This window comes from Salarias fasciatus, chromosome 20, assembly GCF_902148845.1.
Source record: "Salarias fasciatus chromosome 20, fSalaFa1.1, whole genome shotgun sequence".
NCBI classification, from domain to species: Eukaryota; Metazoa; Chordata; class Actinopteri; order Blenniiformes; family Blenniidae; genus Salarias; species Salarias fasciatus.
Window position 1 is genome coordinate 19,935,375 of NC_043764.1, and position 18,374 is coordinate 19,953,748.

Below are 18,374 nucleotides of genomic sequence, written 5' to 3' on the forward strand. Positions count from 1 at the left end.
GTCTCCAAGACGCCTTCAGGACAAACAGACCATGTCTTCATCACAGAAGCACATATAGAACATATTTGATTTCAGAGGCAAGACACATTGGTCTACTGAGTTTAACATCTTAGCAAAGTTTGGATGGGAGCAGCAAAATGCAAGAAAGTGAGTTATTTGTTATTTAAAAAAAAAAGTATTTTGCATCCAACTGCTAATTGCCAACTGGACAAGTGGCAGATTGTAAGAAAAAAAGATTGAAAGTTGTGGAACAGTTTGCACCTAAAAAAATACCCCTCAGTGTTAAATACCACCATCATATCATCAAATGTTCAGAGAAAGTGAAGACATAAGAAATCATTCCTATTATAACTTTGATGCAGACGATCTTCAAACCAACCTCTGGTGGTTTATGGCTTTCATTCATGCAGATTTCACATCTGGAAGAGTAATATCTGCAGTAAGTAGTCAGCATATATTGGTTTTAGGATAAGACCTTTTGAAAATATTGATCTATTCATCTCCTGTATCGCTTTAAACGACTGAGAGCTGCAGGGTGTTGGAGCCAATTCCAGCTGACGAGGGGGAAAGGCATCTTTAGAGTCAGTCACCTCATGACCTGAAATGCATTTTTTTGAACCAAGGGAGGAAAAAAGCATCGTGAGAAAACCACCTATGCTGATTCCTCACAGAAAGGTGTTCATGCCCCGACTTCAGACAAGAATATTCCCACTGTGAGACAGCAGTGCGAACCACTACACCACTGAGCGGCCCACTGTTGGAACATTGGAACATTCCCCCTGTTACATGTAGAGGGGATTTGATTGCATTTTGCATTCATTTTGGTATTGTTTGCATTTCTTTAATTGTCCCAGCTTTTTTTTTTTTTTTTTTTTTGGGGGGGGGGGGGGGGGGGGGGAATTGAGCTGTTAACCTGCCAGTATAGTAAAAATACTATATCTAAGAGGATGACTGAACCTGATCCCGTCAAAATCAACAAATGTCACTTCCAGAATGCCGTTGTTTTATCGGCTGCCTTTACTCATAATGCAACATTTTATTTCTACAGTGTGGGGCTAATTTAAAAAACAAATCATTGTCATTAGTGATACGCAATACTTTCTCACTATGTGAAAACAAAGCTAAATTTCATAAAATATAGATAAGAATTGAAGCTTTTGATTTTAGAGAAGATTTACAGTTGAAAACAAAAGCTGAACAAGGAGATGAAGTCTAAAGTTTGCATTTCAAGTATAACAATGCAGATCTTCATTTCTAATAACACAGATTTGTTCTCTCTATTAAAGAAAGCAGCATGAACAAATCTACAAAGTAATCCGTCATGTTAGAAATCATCTTGTATTTTGTCACTGTGAGGACTGATGTAATAAGTTTTTCGAGGATTTTTAAAGGTTCTTGTAGGTAACCACCAGCTGCTGTGAAGCACATTCTCAACACAAGTTTGAATATCTATGTCCAATATTCATCTTTAAGGAGCTCTGGTTTATGCAACCCTGATGTCGATACATCTGACCGTGAGCGAAGGCAGGGGATAGCCTGGGGAGCTGGCCTGCCTATCATGGAGAAAACACTTTTTTTTTTCTTTTGGAGGGTAAGCCTGCACGCCTGGAGAGAAGTCATGAATAGTGCGAAGTGAGAACGATGCTTCCCATCCAATATAAAAAGTTATTTGAATTATCCACGAAAGTTTGACTCATGCATACAATATAGTTTTTCTTTGTTTGTGTATCATTGAAAGTACTTTTACTGCCCATAGCTTTGTGTGTTTTTCTCTTCCATCGGTAGTTGTTGAATCTCTCTGTTTTTTCTTTTTTGCCTGATGTGAAGAAAAGAGGGATGGAGTGAACAGATGTGCATAACAACTCACTACAAACACGAGTCCATTCAGTCAGTAAAATAAAAACACTCACACATTTAACAGGCCTTTCCTTTGGTTTAATAAAGCAATGCCGTAAAAGACTCACATTAAATCTGACTTATAAACCAAATCTATAAAGAAAACACCGCCTCCCTGGCTGAGAAATACCTTTTTTTTTTTTTTTTGTCCAAATCTGTGGGACGTTCAGCAAAAAACCTGCTACATATCAATTTTGTGCTACATCCATTGAAGAATACTTCATATAACAAGTGTTATCTTTTCACGGTGGAGTGCAGTAGAGCACCCACATTCCCCTTGGCTCACTTCCACTGCTAAGTAGTAAAATTCTTCTTTTTTTTTTTTTTGAATTCACTGAGTAGAGAAGCCACATATCACATGAGCTTCATCAAAGTTCTTTAAGGCGCTTTTTCAAAAATTAAAAGCATAATGACATCTTCTAGCCGTGGAATGACAAACGTAGGATTTTTGCCTAAAGCAGGAATAGAGTTCACTGGAAATCATTTCTATATTTCACTGAAAAATGACACAGTTAGAAGCATTTTATCCAAAATACCTTTTGTCATTTTTGTAAGATAAAATTCCCAGTTTTTGACATCTTTACGTAGCACTCATGCATTCACACTGTGTGCTATGCATTCTCTTTAACATGCACTGCCCCTACATGCAGGTAAAACAGCAGAACCACTTATATTTATAAGTCTCAGTAAAACTAAAACTGAAACGTCTTAGTAAAAATTAAGGAAAAAGAAATCCTTGCTGCACAAATGAAGATATTTTAGTTGCACAAACAGCTTATTCACTAAACATCTGTGTCATCTGACATGCACAAGAGGGAAGTACCACAAAGCACAGCGTCTCTGAAAACACTGTGTATGTGTGTGAACACATTCCAGCACAGAAATGCTCTTTACACCGACTTTCTCCTCAAACGAGGGAAATCTGGAAAACTGTGGCCAGGTGAGACCGTGCTCCCCGGCGACGAGAGTCCGGTGTTGTCCCTGGGACTGGGTGAGCAGCTCTGGATCCTGTAGGACACCGAGTTGTAGTAAACAGCATTGACGTGGCCTCCTCGGTGCTCGCCGTGGCAGGTGAACGGGCTGTCACAGCTGTCCAGACGGTAGCACACACAGGAGCAGAGGGAGCTGAGGCTCGACTCCTTCCGGCGTCCGCCCGCCTTGATCTGGAAGTGCAGCCTGTGCCTGCAGGGGCTTCTTCGTCTCCCCTGGTCCTCCATTGGGGACGAGATGAGGTTGGTGCGGCTGGTTCCTTCCTCCATGGGGAGGAATAGTGTGCTGTGGCTGTGGCTGTGCACCATGTTGCCCCTGTTCCTCTCTCTGCGGCTGCTCCTGCTCTGTTCCCCGAGTGAACGCAGACCCAAGCCGCCGTCCAGAAGGCCCCTGTCCCTCTTCAGAGAAGCCCTCTCTTGGGCGTCTCGCCTCTCATCCTCACTGTTCATGGTGAGAAAACGAAGCACCACCAAATTCAGAAAAGCCCCGATGACAGTCAGCCCCACCAGGATGTACATAAAGCTGAAAGCAACATAGGGGGTCTTCTCCTGGAGATCTTCTTTTTTCTGCAGGGCTACAAAGTCTCCGAAGCCAATAGTGGTGAGCGTAATGAAACAGTAGTAGTAAGCGTGGAAGAAGCTCCAGCCCTCGAAGTGGGAGAAGGCTGCAGCTCCCACACAAAGTGTGCCAATGCAGGACAGGAAGCCCACCAGGACCATGTTCTCCATGGATACCTCAGTGCGTCGGAAGCCCAGGCACTGTTTTGCTTTGTGTAAGAGATAGCGGACAAAGGTGTTCATCCGTTCACCCAGGCTCTGGAACATGACCAAAGTAAGAGGAATGCCAAGAACAGCGTAAAACATGCAGAAGATCTTCCCTGCATCTGTGCCTGGTGCTGCATGTCCATAACCTAAAAGCGGGAAGACAGAAAGGGTGACGCACACTGTAGCACTGCCTGGAGGATGAAACATGCATTCATCTATTATGTACTAGTCTATGATTAAAAACAAACCCTCAATATTGCATGGAGGGGGGAAATAAATGGTCCTCTGTAGAATCCGTGAAACAGTTTCCCTCCTCTCTAATCAAGCAAACTGGAGCCTTCATTAACTTACCGATGGTTGTGATGACTGTTATGGCAAAGTAAAAAGATCCAGCAAATTTCCACTGCCTCCCGGCGCGGTGGGGCTCCGCTTGCAGCACCACTCGCTCGATTTCGCGGTAGTCGTCTTCGGAGAAGCGATACTTCTTCTTCATCTCGCTGCGCTTCTGCTCCAGGATGCGTCTGCGGGAGCTCTCCGTCTCCGACTCCAGCGCGTCAAACACCGCGGCGCCGACCAGCAAGTAGGAGAACATGCAGAGGATGAGCGACAGGGTCCGCACGTTCTGCTTCTTCATCCTCGGTGTCGGCATGAAAGTGGAGGCACAGTTACAGGTGGCGGCGGCGGCGGCGGCGGAGCTGGTCCTACTGCTGCTCTCAGCCCTGACTCCACATTGGTGTTTTGCAGCCTGTTGCGTGAACGGTGGAAGCGGGAGAGGCGTGCGGCAGAAACTGAACCTGGAAATCCGTGCAGCCAGGTTTTAAATCCCCCTTTAAATAATAATAAACTGGATTATTTTAAATGTATTAATTTTTTTGCTGTGCGCATTGAGCGCGACCGATTCCCTCCACACGGTCATCCGTGGCCTCAGCTCACCTCCTCGCATGCGCGAACCAGTCACCAATTAAAAAAAAAAGAAAGAAAGAAAACTGCGTAATTTATCACGTTATGTGACATTCATGCACACATAATGTTACATTTCATTGTAAACTGTAAAATAGAATGAATGTATCTCATGTAAATCAACTCCGCTTCTGAGCGGCAGGATCAGCACCACGGACAGCGACCGAGACTTCAACTTGAAACCCCGGCATCGTGCTGAAAGTTCAGTATTTATAGACAAAACAGCAGGACTGGACATTTCAGATATTCACATTTCGATTTATAAACCTCTCCTTGACGCAGTGCTTTTTACTTATGCCTCCATTGAGGGGGAAAAAGATCTTAACTGGTTAAATACCAGCTTAGTTTTCTGAACATCTTTCAGTTGATATAATGAACACATAGAAGAGAAGAGAACACAGTAACTATTACTAATTTTATTAAATCAAAGGAAAGCTGTAGTCCAGCTTGAATTTGTGAACGTTTCAAAATTATAATGACATGAAATTAATTAGTGTTTAGTGATTCAAAATGAATACATTTTCAAAGAAAATAATTTAATTCTTTTTTTCCTTCCATAAAATCTGGTTAGCAGCTGTTTTTCTTAGTAAATATCAGAAAATGTGTTAGAGTGCTGTGTGCAGAGGGGAATGTGAGTACTTGGGGATTAAAGAGTCTATTTGTTGGGGTTTTTAAGAGTCTGTATTTCCATCTAGAGAGCAGCAGAGAGAATATGTAGGTTCCAAGGTGGATGGGGTCCAGTAAAATACAACCTGGCTTGTTGAGAGGTTTTGTTGTTGTTGCTGTTGTAGTTGTTTTTAAGGGAATCAGTGTGACTGTTTATGATACACTTTGCCACCTTCACCACTTACTGCTTCACTCACTGAACTTTCTCAGTGTGCAGGTTATTGTCGCCATCATGTCATTGTCAATTTTTTTTTTAGTGATCCAATCCAGTCAGAACATTAGTTCAGTTGAATAAGTTGAGTTGAACTGCATTATGAGACATACCTCATATTTTTCCATCCTTTTATAAAAGGTTCAAGCACTGAACATTAAAATATTTGTGAAGGCCGAATTGAAAGGACTGCTCTGCTGGATGACATTAAATCAGAAAATGAAGTGGCCTGTGTAGGTCTACACAAAAATGGATGTATGGTAGGAAGTTTCCATTAACATAAACTGAATCATTAGAGATAGGTCTGAGATGTTAGGACAGCAAGCTAAATTACAAGTCACACAAATCCCAGCTTTGTTTTTATAAATTGTGACTTTATTGTGCAGACAACTCTGTATGACAGTGTAGGTGCGTCTGCATGGGAGATCTGGTGCGAGTGTGTACAGTGGATAGATAAATGACAATACTACACTCGGCGCTTCTGGAAATTTACTGTAGGTGATGCTGGTTGCCATGGTTACTTGTACCAGGAGCAGAGACTTGGACCATGAGTGAGGCTGAAGCTAATATGTTAAGCGTAATGATCCCAGCCCTCAATCGGTTAATTATGTTGTCGCTACATTGCAGCGTTTCCTTTTTTGTCCAACACAGTAAGGAAAACGGACATGAAAAGAAACAGATGCGTGAGACAAAAACTCAATAGAAACACCCCCCCATATCTCGCAGCGGGGTTTAGCAGCACCGTCAGAGTACTGCAGCAGGATTATTGTGTTCTTTTGTTCCTGTCAAACAGAGCAACCTGCTCTCTGCCGTCCTGTTTTTGTGTTAAGTGGCTAAATCAGCACACTTACATCCCTGTGGTGATTCAGAGCAGCTCTCCATAAATCAATTACATCTCGGCTGATAAGAGAAGAACCTGAAGCCCCAACAGCCAGCCATCCATCCAGACTGCTTGTATTCACATCCTTTTCAAAGCCTGAGGACCTGGAACAATGTGAAGGGGCCCATCAATCCCCGCCGGGCCAGAGTTTAAGGATACGTATTTAGAAATGCTTCATTCATTTAGCTTTTTTGTCTTTGTGCTTTGCTCTTTTTGAGGCACATTTTAATTATCGCACACATAAACTGGACATTCAGTGTAATATGTGCTGCTATTATCCATTCAGGGTGTCCACCACCTTTTGGAATAGGCTTCGGTTCCTCATTATCCTTGTGAGCACAGAAAATGAATGTTTATACAAGGGGCAAATTAATGCAAATGACGAGGAGTTTGACAAGGCCAGCCTTTGTCTTCTGAAAAGTGGCTATAGGTGTCTATTTTCCAAGTACTTATAATACTAGGTGGGGAAAGGCTTGATGTTGAATTGCACAAGTTCATATTCTTGCTTATACTGTATTAATCTACTTGTTGCATTATTAATATCATAGTGACATTTTAGAGAAGTATTTCTCAGGGATAAAAAGGTTTGTTTCGAATTTTGTAGCACTATCCACAGACATTGTTCCTTAATGTTTAATCCCAACAAAATTATTTCATGTGGTGATGTTGAGGGTTTGAGAACTTGGAAAACTTTTTTTTCAATATACACTTGCATTCAGTTTACCCAATGTGCCAGTTCTACACACAGCAAGCTTCTTTTAAACTTTGAGAGTGGGAGGTCTTTTAGCAGGGAGCTGCGGCTGTGTTTTGACAAGGATATGAGAAAAATTACAGACAAGGACAGTGTTTGTGGAACAAGACGGACAAGCAGCGTGACAGAAAGGTTTAGACACGCCTGTTGTCAGGTGACTGAAGAATGAATACTTGGAATATCAAGACAGCCTTTGATCTAATAGTGAGGGTTTTGATCGTGGAAACAATCTGCATCTTTCTATCTTTGATTCAGGAGTTTAATGCTTTTGGACAACAGCTAAAAATTTAAATGTACATGTAGCTACATTTAAATGTAAGAATAGAATTCAATTCTAATTGTGATATCTGAAAAAGGGGGTAAACACAAATAATTCAGAGATAAGAGGCCTTTGTAAGTTTGTTCTAGATCTTATTATGCTTGCAAAACGCAGCAAAATCTAAAAAAAAATGCCTAAATATATTCATTAAAATGTAAAATATAAAATGTTTTGACATAACTTCAAAGGATGGGTGCGATTAGTTTGCTAAACTAAGACACCCCTCTTGAGCTGACTCCAGAATGATTGAAAGGTTAAAACTATCAGTAATATATTCATTTGTAAGGTTAATGGTTGCTTAATGGCTGTGCAGATGCCCACCATATGTTTGGACTACAGATATCAGATATCAGCCCGCTTCAGATTATCAGTACTTTCATCAAGAAAATAAAAATGAGGTATCATGAAGGCTCTGTCAGGAAAAAACAACCTAATGTTTAATCCTCATTCCACTGGCTCAACCACAGTCAACTCAAGCATTTTGGCTATTAACATGCAAGAAGTGGTGCTGCAGCTCGCCATCCTCAGACTAGTTTGACGTCATTTAATTTCTTTTCCAGTCATATTTTTTAAAGATAATGCAGGTCAGTATCACGATGAACCAACAAAATATGCTTCCACTGTATTATTGAAGGTAGCGGCTTCATTAAGTCAATAGAATATGTTGACACAAGATGCAAAATGATAACCTGAGTACTGCAGGAAAGTGCTTTTGTAGCTTAATGTTATTCAAGGTCAGATGCAGTTGTTCAAGATTCTGATGAAAAGCTTTAAATACCTAATACACACAATATTTTCTACATACCTAACTTAAAGATAAGTTGTGCAAAATTGTGATTGTTTTCTGAATTTCTGTATGCTCAGACTGCGTTACTAATCTAGCGAATATGTAAATTACCTGCCAGAAACAACCATATTGTCAATTACGATTATTAATGCCGCAAAGAATATTTACAAGCAAATCAACCATCGTAACCCTGGGTTTTGCACCGCAAGATGCCTCCAGTTTCTACTCAGTCAACAAATGAATGAACAGCAGCTGCCAAAACTCAGAGCTCAGCACTGACCCAACTCATGAAATGGACAAATGTTACACAGTTTGGAATAATACAGACATAAATGTTGCTTCACAGTCAATTTTTTTGTCTAAACTTGGCAGGGCTAGATCGTGGAGTCAGAGGTCTTTCATTTTGGAGTTTGTAGGCTTTCACTATTTGTGGGTTTGAATGAGTGTGTATACTGTATGTCTCTTCCTGTGCTTATCTGCCGTCACACATTCTTGACTAAAATCAGCTCCAACGCTTCTGCAACCCTTAATTTGAGAAACAGAAGTAAAAATTAAATGGTTTGCTTGACTTGAAAAAAAAACATGTTTTAAATAAATTTTACTCCTGTAGTCTCAAGTAAAATAGACTTGCAACGATCAATTCAGATGTGTTGAACATTTATTGTGACTTTTGGAGGGCTAATAAATAACACTGTGTTGTGAAATTCTGAAACATTTTAACATCGAGTTACAGGCTAAAACAATACTCGAAAGTTTTAGATTACAAGTATTGAAGTTGCTCCATCATGACTCTTACATACTGTAGTGCAGACATTCACCTCTTAAATTTATAAATTCAGCCTTTGACAAGCAAAACCGTCACTAAATGCAGCTTACCTTACAGATGTTCAACCCCTGCTGTGGAGCACTTCCGGGACAGAGAGACACATGAGTGGCAGCTGAAACCAAAACCAAAAATTAGTAAAACAAAATATAAGTTCGATCCGATCTATCATTTGAGTTACCAAATCGCCCTGCACAACTTACCTAATTGAGGCTGCTGGTCTCTCTGTGTCTGCTCATTCATGCCATTCATTCCACAAAAATTAATTAGAAAATTCTTGTAATAATTTAAGAACAAGTCGCCATGGTAAAGATTACACCGGGTGAGACCGATAACAATGAAAGGAGACATTCCCTGGTTTGTCAGGAGACATTAGTGTAGCAAGTTTTAGACATCCGAACCATGAGAGACCTCTAACTTACACTGTGAAAATCCTAAACTACAGGAGGCAACGACCTTACAGGTACTGATGCCAGAAGCCAGACATGATGAAGTCAGCTGTCATGTCAAACCGAACACAGCCCAGCTGTGGTTATGTACCGGTATTTTTAGATCGTCTTTGTGCCTGACAGATTATGTATGACCACGTGTATTAATGAAAGAAAGACAACAGGGAATCCATTTTATGAAGCAGAGGTACTAAATAGCAACAGCAGATACTGGATGCCTGCAGAGCCCTCTGGTTTCCACAGTAACTACGACCAAAAATAGTAACCCACACCAGCGGCCATTCAACACTGAATTCCCAGTGATAATACACAACCCTATTTATACGCTCTAATGGTGAAATACTCCCCTTTACAAATGCATCTGTCCAATTACTGTCAAAAGATGGACATCATGGTCCAATTATCCGTTCTCACCTTTGAATCTTTTTCTGTTCCGCCAGACTTCATGAAAGGAAACTTATGACACAGAGACACTGCAGGAACCACGTGCACGAGACATTTCTGATGAAAACTCAGACAAGATCAAGAAAGCTGTGTTTGGAGTTTAGCGTGTATTGGACGTGCAGGAGAGACCGATCACGTGCGTTTTGAAATCACTTGCTGCATTGCTTCTGTGGCTCATTTGATAATAGCATGAAGTCAAACTGCTTCAAGAACACACTTGTTGTTCAGCAGTGTTGATCTCAATCCTTCAAACAATCTTCTTTTTATCTAAGCTGGCGTCACAGAGAAATGGAGTTGATCCCTGCTCAGAGAAAATCCACATATGCAGAGGGAGAACATGCAAACGAGAAAGGCCTTTCAAGAGCACTGTAGCATATACACTGTATTTTTCATAGCAGTATCTAGCAAAGAGAGCAGTAAATTGGATACCCACAGTTTGGATAATTCATGATCTCTTCTAGAGAACGATGACTAATCAGTAATCCATCATCGCCATAAGTCATACAAAGAATAATTGTTTTTTTTCCTGTTGTTTAATTAATATTTATAGGCATTTGTCATCACAATTAAGATACATATTCATGATTTTGATTATTTCACATTTCATGTTTTCTTCACAGGCTGAGATGAGGCGAGGCGAGGTGAAATAGTCCTAAAATAACAACCAAATTTAAAGCTTTTCTTTGTCTTTCTCTGTTGTGGTGCAGAGTATACATAATGAATATGTCTATATTTTTGCAAAATAAAACTATTATTATGGAAAATAACTACAATATCAAAATAAAGAAAATTTGAATTAAACCATCTGATACAAAATGCAGTGAATTAGAGTCTCTTGCAGGCCCACACGCCATATTTTATGTGTGACACCCCTGTTTTAGACCCTTTTTGAGGTGCTTAATAAAGTATTATTGAATAATTTCTGATTTGCCAATGCAATTACTCTGTTGATGTGTTGTGATTCACTGTCACTGTGTGAGTTGTTGATTTATCTTGGTCTTACAGTTGTTTTACTGTTGCATAACAGCAGAGTGAGGTGTTTTTCTGTGCTTTAGATCTGACTCAGCCGGTTTGCACTTTTTTGACACCATCGACACAACTCAGTAATTGTGCTGCGTTCCCTGTACGTCGGAAAATGTAAACGAAATGAGAAAGCATTTGGAAAACAGTGATAAAGTGCCAAATTTTGTGGGTTTGATGAGTGTCAGGGCGAAGGTTTAAATGAAAAAAAAAATGAAAGCTAAATTTCCAGAAGGATTATTGATCCCTTTTTTTTCTGTGCGTTGGCGGCAATCCGAATCAAATGTGGAAGTGCCTGGTGCTCCGAGGGTCCCTGAAGGCAGCAGCAGTGCTGCACCGCCAGCCGAGCCGCTGCCTGTCTGACGATGGTTCACCGTGAAGACGGATGGTCAGGGCCGTCCCCGTCTAACCTGAACATGCAAGTGTAACCCGACTCATCCTCCGGTTATAGTGCTTCTCCAGGTTACACGCTTGTTCCGTCTGAGCGGGTCACATCACCCCTCCGTTTTTTTTCTTTTTATTTAAATGATGGAGGACGAATGTGTTTGTGATTACGACTCGACCTGGGACACCGAGAGTGATGGAGACGACCCGGCCGGAGAGAGCCATAACCGGCGCTGCAGTCAAGACAAAAACAAATCCAGCTGGGGTTTAGTACGTGCTCTTCTTATCGCTTACAGACACCCAAAACGCTCCTCTTCCCTCCCATGTTTGCTGTAAAGTGATAGCTTCTGTAGCCGGTCAGCCGTTTGCCTTCACGGGAAAGCTAATGTTAGCTTTTCATCGGTGCAGTCCTGCTAACTAGCCTAGCTAGCCGCTGGCCGTAGCTCAGCTTTGCCGAAACTGAAACTCGCTGGTTTTGCCTGTAAATCTTATTTCCCGGACTGCCTAGTTAAAACGCTTCTCGTTGATTGTGAGATCAGACTTGAAGGTGAGTTGTCAGTGAATCGATCAGGCTCTTCGGCTGCAGTGGAGGAGAGATTAGCCTGGCCTTACACGTTAACTTGTTATATCAGCTTGTCCTCAGTCACCACCGGCCCTGGAACCAGTAGTTACACAGTCACCACACCTTCATACGGATTTAATTGAGGATATATCTTATTCGTCTCTTTACTTGAAATGTGATGCCAGTTCGTTTTACTTGTGTTTGCAGTGGCATCACACGCCCAGAAACATGAGGGCAGCGAAGGACATGCAGAACTACAGGAGAGGATACCCAGTGAGTAAAACCTCCGCAATCTGCATCTTATTTCCCTCCCAATGCATGTCATCAAGTCTCATCCGTTTTCATGCTGTGCATACATATATATATATATATATACACACACATACACACAAAATACTGCAAAGTAGGAAGAGTCTCCAATGTTAACTGAATGAATCAACCTGAATCAAGCTTCGTTTGTACCAGAGAAAGTTGAAATAAGTATGAAGGAATTTATCAACTGAGCACAGTTCTTCTGTGGATGTGATCCTTTTTTAAGCCTATAAATTAGAGATGTCAAACATAAGGCCCTTGAGCCAAAACCAGCACACAAAGGGCTACAGTCCGGCCCACTAAATCAACAAGCAATTTTTTTTTTAAAATAAATTTCAATGGAAACATGGGGAGAACATTAACACTGCACTGAGATATCAGTGGCACTGCCATGAAAGACAGCTACCTTGTGGTGAAAGTGCAAACTAGCAGGAGTCTCAAAGCCGTGGGTGGATATGAATAAAGTAAATCTGGAACCAGTGGGATTTTTTTGTTATGAGGTATGCTTAATGAATAATAGCACCTCTATCAGATATTTGCAGGGTTGGATGTGAAGGATCAACATTTAAGACTTTTCAGATTTTCTCGAAGCGACTATTAATTTATGACTTTGCAATTAATTTTCAACAAAATTCCAGGAAAATAAACTTCTGTCATTGCATACAGTTATGGTTCACGGAAGGTAGTTGTGCTAAATGAGACAGTCAGTCACAGAACATTAATGTGTGCATTTCTTTCAGCTGTGATCACAATTCTTTCCCGTGTGTGTGTGTGTGTGTGTGTGTGTTTTTGACAGAACCTCACAGATGACGAGTGCTCAGAGGACAAAATGAATAATTTGCAGTTTTATCTCAATAAATTTCCCTCTGCTCCTGATGGTGAGACGCTCGCACATTCCTGCAAGGCCTTTTCAGTTCTGTCTGCTGTGCTGGTGCCTGATGTTGTCTGTCTTCCACGGCACAGATGTCTACATCGAGTCGTTTCTGAAAGATTGGAGGAACGACTACAAAAGACTTGAGAGAGTTCACTCCTACATTCAGTGGTACGTACCGTCTGACGTCTTTAGTTTTATCTCTTGGCCTTGTAGGATTCGAAACAACACAACTCGGCAGCACGCTGTCCTCAGTGAGGATCGTGCTGGAGTTATCGCACACCAGCGCTGAGTCATTCACCCAGAATACATTTAAGACTGAATAAACAGAGTTAGAGATATAAAGTGCTCACTTTTAAGTTTGTTCTTATTGTATGTCTTATTTTTCATACTGAAGTGCACCAAGTCGAAGAGGTAGCCTCTTCCATATACATAAGCAAACTAATTATGAGACCATAAGTATTGAACTTTCATGTTTTTATGAAGGTTTTTTTTCGTAGTTTGAGTGATTCAGGGCCAAAAAACCATGACATTTAAAGTTAGTATCAAAACTTTATAAATCTCTTGTATTTTAAGGATTATGAATAAAAAATGTACAGCCTTAGGTACATAGTTGATATAAAGTGATGAAATGTGAGTTGAGTGCGTGTTTTCTATTAATGTAGCATTTTGTAGGCTTCAATTTGTTCCTTTAATGTTTGACAGTTATTTCTGAGGCTATTTGATCTCCATTAGATACATGAAAAATTTAGATTAAAGGAATATCTTTTAGATTTCAAATTAACCTTTAAACATTAAAGCTGGCTGATTCTTCTAATCGAGGACGTCACTGTAGATTACCAAAAAAACTCCGAGCATCAAAGTTAACACAGTGAGGTTTTTTTTGTTTCTACGATGTTGAATTAAAAAGCTTTTGAAATCACGAAGCCTCGCACCGTTTTGACAGGAAACGCCAGCAGATTGTTTTAACGTTACAGGTACATCAGACACCGTCTCCGACGAGTTGAAGAGTCGTCTCATTAGATGTTAATTAGTCTCCCGTTTGTTTTTCTCCTGAATTCATCTGTCACTGGAAGGCTTTTTCCACTGCGAGAGCCCGGGGTTAATTACATGGCTTCAGAACTCACCAAGAAGGAAATTGAGGTACGTGTGATAATCAAAAGGAGTCCGTGTAATGAACGCCACCAGACTTTCATGCCATGACATCTGTTTTCTGCCACGCCACGAAGCCACACGCCAAAAATCCTTTTGCAACGCCTCCGCAAAGTTAGATACAGCTTCATAACTGTTGCTGCGTTTTGCTCCCAAGGTGGAACTTTTTGAAAACATCCAGCAGTAGTAGTTGTGATATCAATCTAACCGAGTCGTCTGTACATATGAATGTCCGTATACTCGCTTATGGCGAGTATACGGACATTCATATGGACAGACGACAAACAACAAATAGCACCCAATAGTGTCCCCGCAGGAAGAAACTACGCCGTTGATATGACAACATTTTCAGTGTCTGAGTCGCTCCTGTGACGGATGCAGCTACTTCGGCACTAATGTCACTTTTTAATCATCAGCGGTGGAAATCCGTTTCTATATATCACTTCTACAGTTTTATGTAAGCTTGACTTCTGCTGATTCGGATAAAATTTAACATCCGATCTAGTAAATTCTCTAAAAATGACACAGCAGAACAGCGTTTTGAACAGTTGAAAAGAGCACACTGGTCCTCAGACACGACTTTTCCTTAACTTTGTGACTATTGATTGAGCAGATCTCCACTTTTTAGAATGACACGACCGTCCGTCGTTCTATTTTCTTTGCCCGTTTCTTCCGAATTGGGGTCATGGAGCGATGGAGCCGATCCCGGACAAGTCTCCAGCTGAGACAGACGCACACTCAGACTCATCTATGGAAATTAGAGCCACCAATTAATTTCAAGAGCGTGTCTGTGAACTGCGGGAGAGAGGAAACCCAAGAAGATCACTAATAGACTGATTAACATTTTTTTGATTGATTTTTCTTTTAATCTCTGTTGTTTTGACACTAATTTTCTCAGTAGCTTTATAACATGTTTTTTTTCACATTTCTAAATACCTCAGTTTTCTGAGAGTTTGTTTTTTTTTTTGTTTGCTTTTAATTGAATGTTTTCACCTCTGTCTCTTTTTTTTTTTTTTTTTTTTTTGTCTGTGGCTCTTCTCATTAGGCCTTCAAGCAGAGTGAAGATGCCAAAAGGAGGCTCGTGGAGTCCTACGAGCTCATGCTGGGTTTCTATGGCATCTGTTTAGTCAACAAAGAGAAGGGTGAGGTGAAGCGCGCGGAAAACTGGAAGGAGCGTTTCGGAAACCTCGAGCGGTAAATACTCTCATCACTTCTTTCCAGAGATTTGCGATTGTTTCACGGAATTTCACTTCAAGACCATTTCATTCGTCTCGTTTCTGGCAGGAATATGCACAACAACCTGCGGATTACTCGCATCCTGAAGAGCCTGGGCGAGCTGGGCTTCCAGCACTACCAGGCCCCGCTCGTGCGCTTCTTCCTGGAGGAGACTCTGGTCAGGAAGACCCTGAGCAGCGTGAAGCGCAGCGTGCTCGACTACTTCCTGTTCGCCGTCCGGGACAAGCACGAACGGCAGGAGCTGGTGCGCTTCGCCTACCTGCACTTTGAGCCAAAGGACAAGTTCGTGTGGTGTCCGAAAAAGATTCAGAAACAATTCAAGAAGGCAGAGAAGAAATCAGACGCTGTTGGGAACGGAGAGGAAGTCAATTCGAGAGGGAAGAACAAAGACGGCGCTCATCAGAAGGAGGACGGACTTGATAACGCCGCAAAGACTCAGAAAAGGACTGACAAGACTCCAACTAAGGACAGGAAGCTGTCCGGAACGTCGCCCGAGCCAAAAGCAGACGCCGAGGCTGTGGAAAACGGAGTCGTGGAGGTCGATTCTAACGACGAGGCTGTGGGGAACGGGAACGACTCCACAGACGACGCCACTGAGATGGATCAGTCGGCCAGTCCCGAAACTGTGGCGAGCAAAACTGAGCCCAGCGCGGACGCCAAGCAGAAGCCCGACGACGACTCGAAGAACTCCGCACAAGAAGCCGACAACAATATGCAAACGGACGGGGACGCCGAGATCGAAAAACCGCCCAAGAAGAAGAGAGAAGACACCGAGGCGCTGCCCAGCAACGGCTCCGGCGGGCCGACGGAGGAAAAAGCCGGCGGTCAGACGAGCCCATCGGCGCACACTCCTCTAAAGACTTCCAAACACTCGCCCTCCCCGTCGTCAGAGAGGGAGGAGAAAATCCCACGGACTGATTTCAATCAAGTGCCAGAAAAAAGGGAGGACGAGGAAACGACAGTGGAGGATCTTCCCGCGGCAAACGGGCCACTGATGAAAAGTGAGAATGGTGCAGCGGAGCAGACCAACGGGAGCCAGGCGGAGGACATGGATATGGAATCGAACCTTTTGAACGCCGACCTATCTGTGGAAGACTCGTGAATGAACTGAGTGCTGTAGGAGACAATACATTTGAACTGCAACTAAATGTAATATAGGGAAAGAGTCCAACTTAAAGACTTTTTAGGCCTTATTTCTACTATATTTGATGTTAAGATAATGATTATTTTTACGTTTGAAGGACTATACAGTTTAAAATGAGCAGTTCATTTTTAACGGGAGACCTTATGCGTCCCTCGCTGTTTGGCCACCAGACGATATTAAGAGGTAAGACTTGTGCTGTTCAAGATTTATTTTGTTTTCTTTAACAAATCCAGACGTGTTGAGAAGAAGCAGTTTATTTGAGCTGATCATACTTTAAAGCAGTCAGAGGTTCCCGGGCTCTGAAGGTCTTCTCTAGCTATGGAGTCGATTGTAATGAATTAACAAGACACTTTGCAAACATAGTTCTGCGTCCAGGATTGGATCAGTGTAGTTTGACGAGAGCGTTCCCCTCCCTCCCACCCCCACCCCCACCCCCACCCCCACCTCTTTCTCAAAGAGAGGAAATATAGTGACACTAGGTGACTTTTCCCCTTGCTTTATGAGCTTTTTAAGGGCATTACTGAAGCGGGATAGACTTTTAAATCCCCCCAGTGATTGACGTGACCAAACGTTCAAACGGCCTGAAAGCAGGAAAGCTTTCATCAACTCTTTCCTCTCCCGATTTATTTATTTTTTATTGACGGTTCATGTGTTTATAAGTCACATTGGGACAGTACGGTCTGAAGACGAACTGTTGTCAGGGTGTGTTCATGTCGGAAAACTGTTTCCATGGCGATGCATCGTGTCCGAGGACACGACAGAAGACGAGGAAATCCCGTCAAAGCGTCGGATCTTTGTAGTTTTGCTTCCTGATGTGTTCACGTGAAGTTTTGGACCGCGCACAACTGAACTTTCAGGCATTAATACAGGTTATGAATCGGAGATAATAAAGGTACATACAATGCGTCTGTCAATAAAATGAAGGATTTAGCTTTTTTAACTCCCTAATACTTTGACATTTGAGTATTTTTGCACTGAGCATTACAATGAATTAGAAGAGCCTTTTCTCCCTCTGAGCTGTTTTCGCGAGTTTAAAATCTTGACTGATTATAGTGTTTTTGTTGGACCCTGCTGTTCAGAAGGAGTTAAAGACTGAATGTCATTTGCTGTATTTCATTTATCAGATGTTTTTTTTTTTTTTTTAAATTCAAGGCTGCGTTCACAGTTTAAGTTATTTTTCCTGATGTTGCACAGTCTGCGTGTGTTCTCATGCAGATTTGGAAAGAAGTCGAGTTTTGAACAGCTTTGCCAAAAAAAAAAAAAAAAAGAAAAGAAAAAAAATGTGATAAGACTGGATGATTGTACAACGTGTTTTGTCTTCTAGGGGGAATCATTGAAGCTTCGGCTGTATTTAAATTTCTCTGTGTGTTCAGTTGAAATGGGTGCAGTCCATGAAAATCCACAAGCCAGGGTGATTATATCAATGCATCTTTTTGGTATTTGCACTTGATTTTCACTATTACTTGTTAAAGTTACTGTATTTACCTAATGAAATGGTAATAACTTTATATGAGGTTTGTTTGTTTTTTTTTTTTCTTTCCCTAACTGAATACCTGGCTGATAACAAAGCAGAATAAAGTTCTACTATTTTCTGAACCCCTTCGTGAAGTTCATTTTGGCGCCGAGTCCTGCGATAGCCGGTTAAACTGCCGCTCTCAAAAATAACGGCGTGATCGATGTCGCCTCTCCTCCCTGGGTTTTTTGGCAGTGCGGCCCCGCATTGTCAGAAATATCAGTCTTTTTCCAGCGAGCA

The 18,374-nt window shown here is 41.7% G+C and overlaps 2 protein-coding genes across 2 annotated transcripts; one reads left to right on the forward strand and one right to left on the reverse strand.

Annotated features, from left to right (window-relative positions):
• Window positions 1-2,401: 2,401 nt before the first annotated feature.
• On the reverse strand, window positions 2,402-4,482 carry kcnk15 (potassium channel, subfamily K, member 15). Its single transcript, XM_030117905.1, has 2 exons — window positions 4,002-4,482; window positions 2,402-3,796 (listed from the first exon to the last, which is right to left on the reverse strand). Exons 1-2 carry the CDS (start codon window positions 4,297-4,299, stop codon window positions 2,787-2,789), a joined length of 1,308 nt encoding a protein of 435 aa, XP_029973765.1. The 5' UTR covers window positions 4,300-4,482; the 3' UTR covers window positions 2,402-2,786.
• A 6,820-nt stretch (window positions 4,483-11,302) lies between these two features.
• On the forward strand, window positions 11,303-17,923 carry ogfr (opioid growth factor receptor). Its single transcript, XM_030117904.1, has 7 exons — window positions 11,303-11,614; window positions 12,114-12,179; window positions 13,015-13,096; window positions 13,182-13,260; window positions 14,166-14,232; window positions 15,287-15,435; window positions 15,526-17,923. The coding sequence occupies exons 1-7, from the start codon at window positions 11,486-11,488 to the stop codon at window positions 16,577-16,579; spliced, it is 1,626 nt and encodes a 541-aa protein (XP_029973764.1). The 5' UTR covers window positions 11,303-11,485; the 3' UTR covers window positions 16,580-17,923.
• Window positions 17,924-18,374: the final 451 nt, after the last annotated feature.

Bases quoted from the DNA above. Each gene is read 5' to 3' on its own strand.
- ogfr (XM_030117904.1), top strand. From the start codon at position 11,486: ATGATGGAGGACGAATGTGTTTGTGATTACGACTCGACCTGGGACACC. The intron at 13,097-13,181 runs GTGAGACGCTCG...TCCACGGCACAG, and splicing joins ATTTCCCTCTGCTCCTGATG to ATGTCTACATCGAGTCGTTT. The intron at 14,233-15,286 runs GTACGTGTGATA...TCTTCTCATTAG, and splicing joins TCACCAAGAAGGAAATTGAG to GCCTTCAAGCAGAGTGAAGA.
- kcnk15 (XM_030117905.1), bottom strand. From the start codon at position 4,299: ATGCCGACACCGAGGATGAAGAAGCAGAACGTGCGGACCCTGTCGCTC. The intron at 3,797-4,001 runs GTAAGTTAATGA...TCCCGCTTTTAG, and splicing joins AACAGTCATCACAACCATCG to GTTATGGACATGCAGCACCA.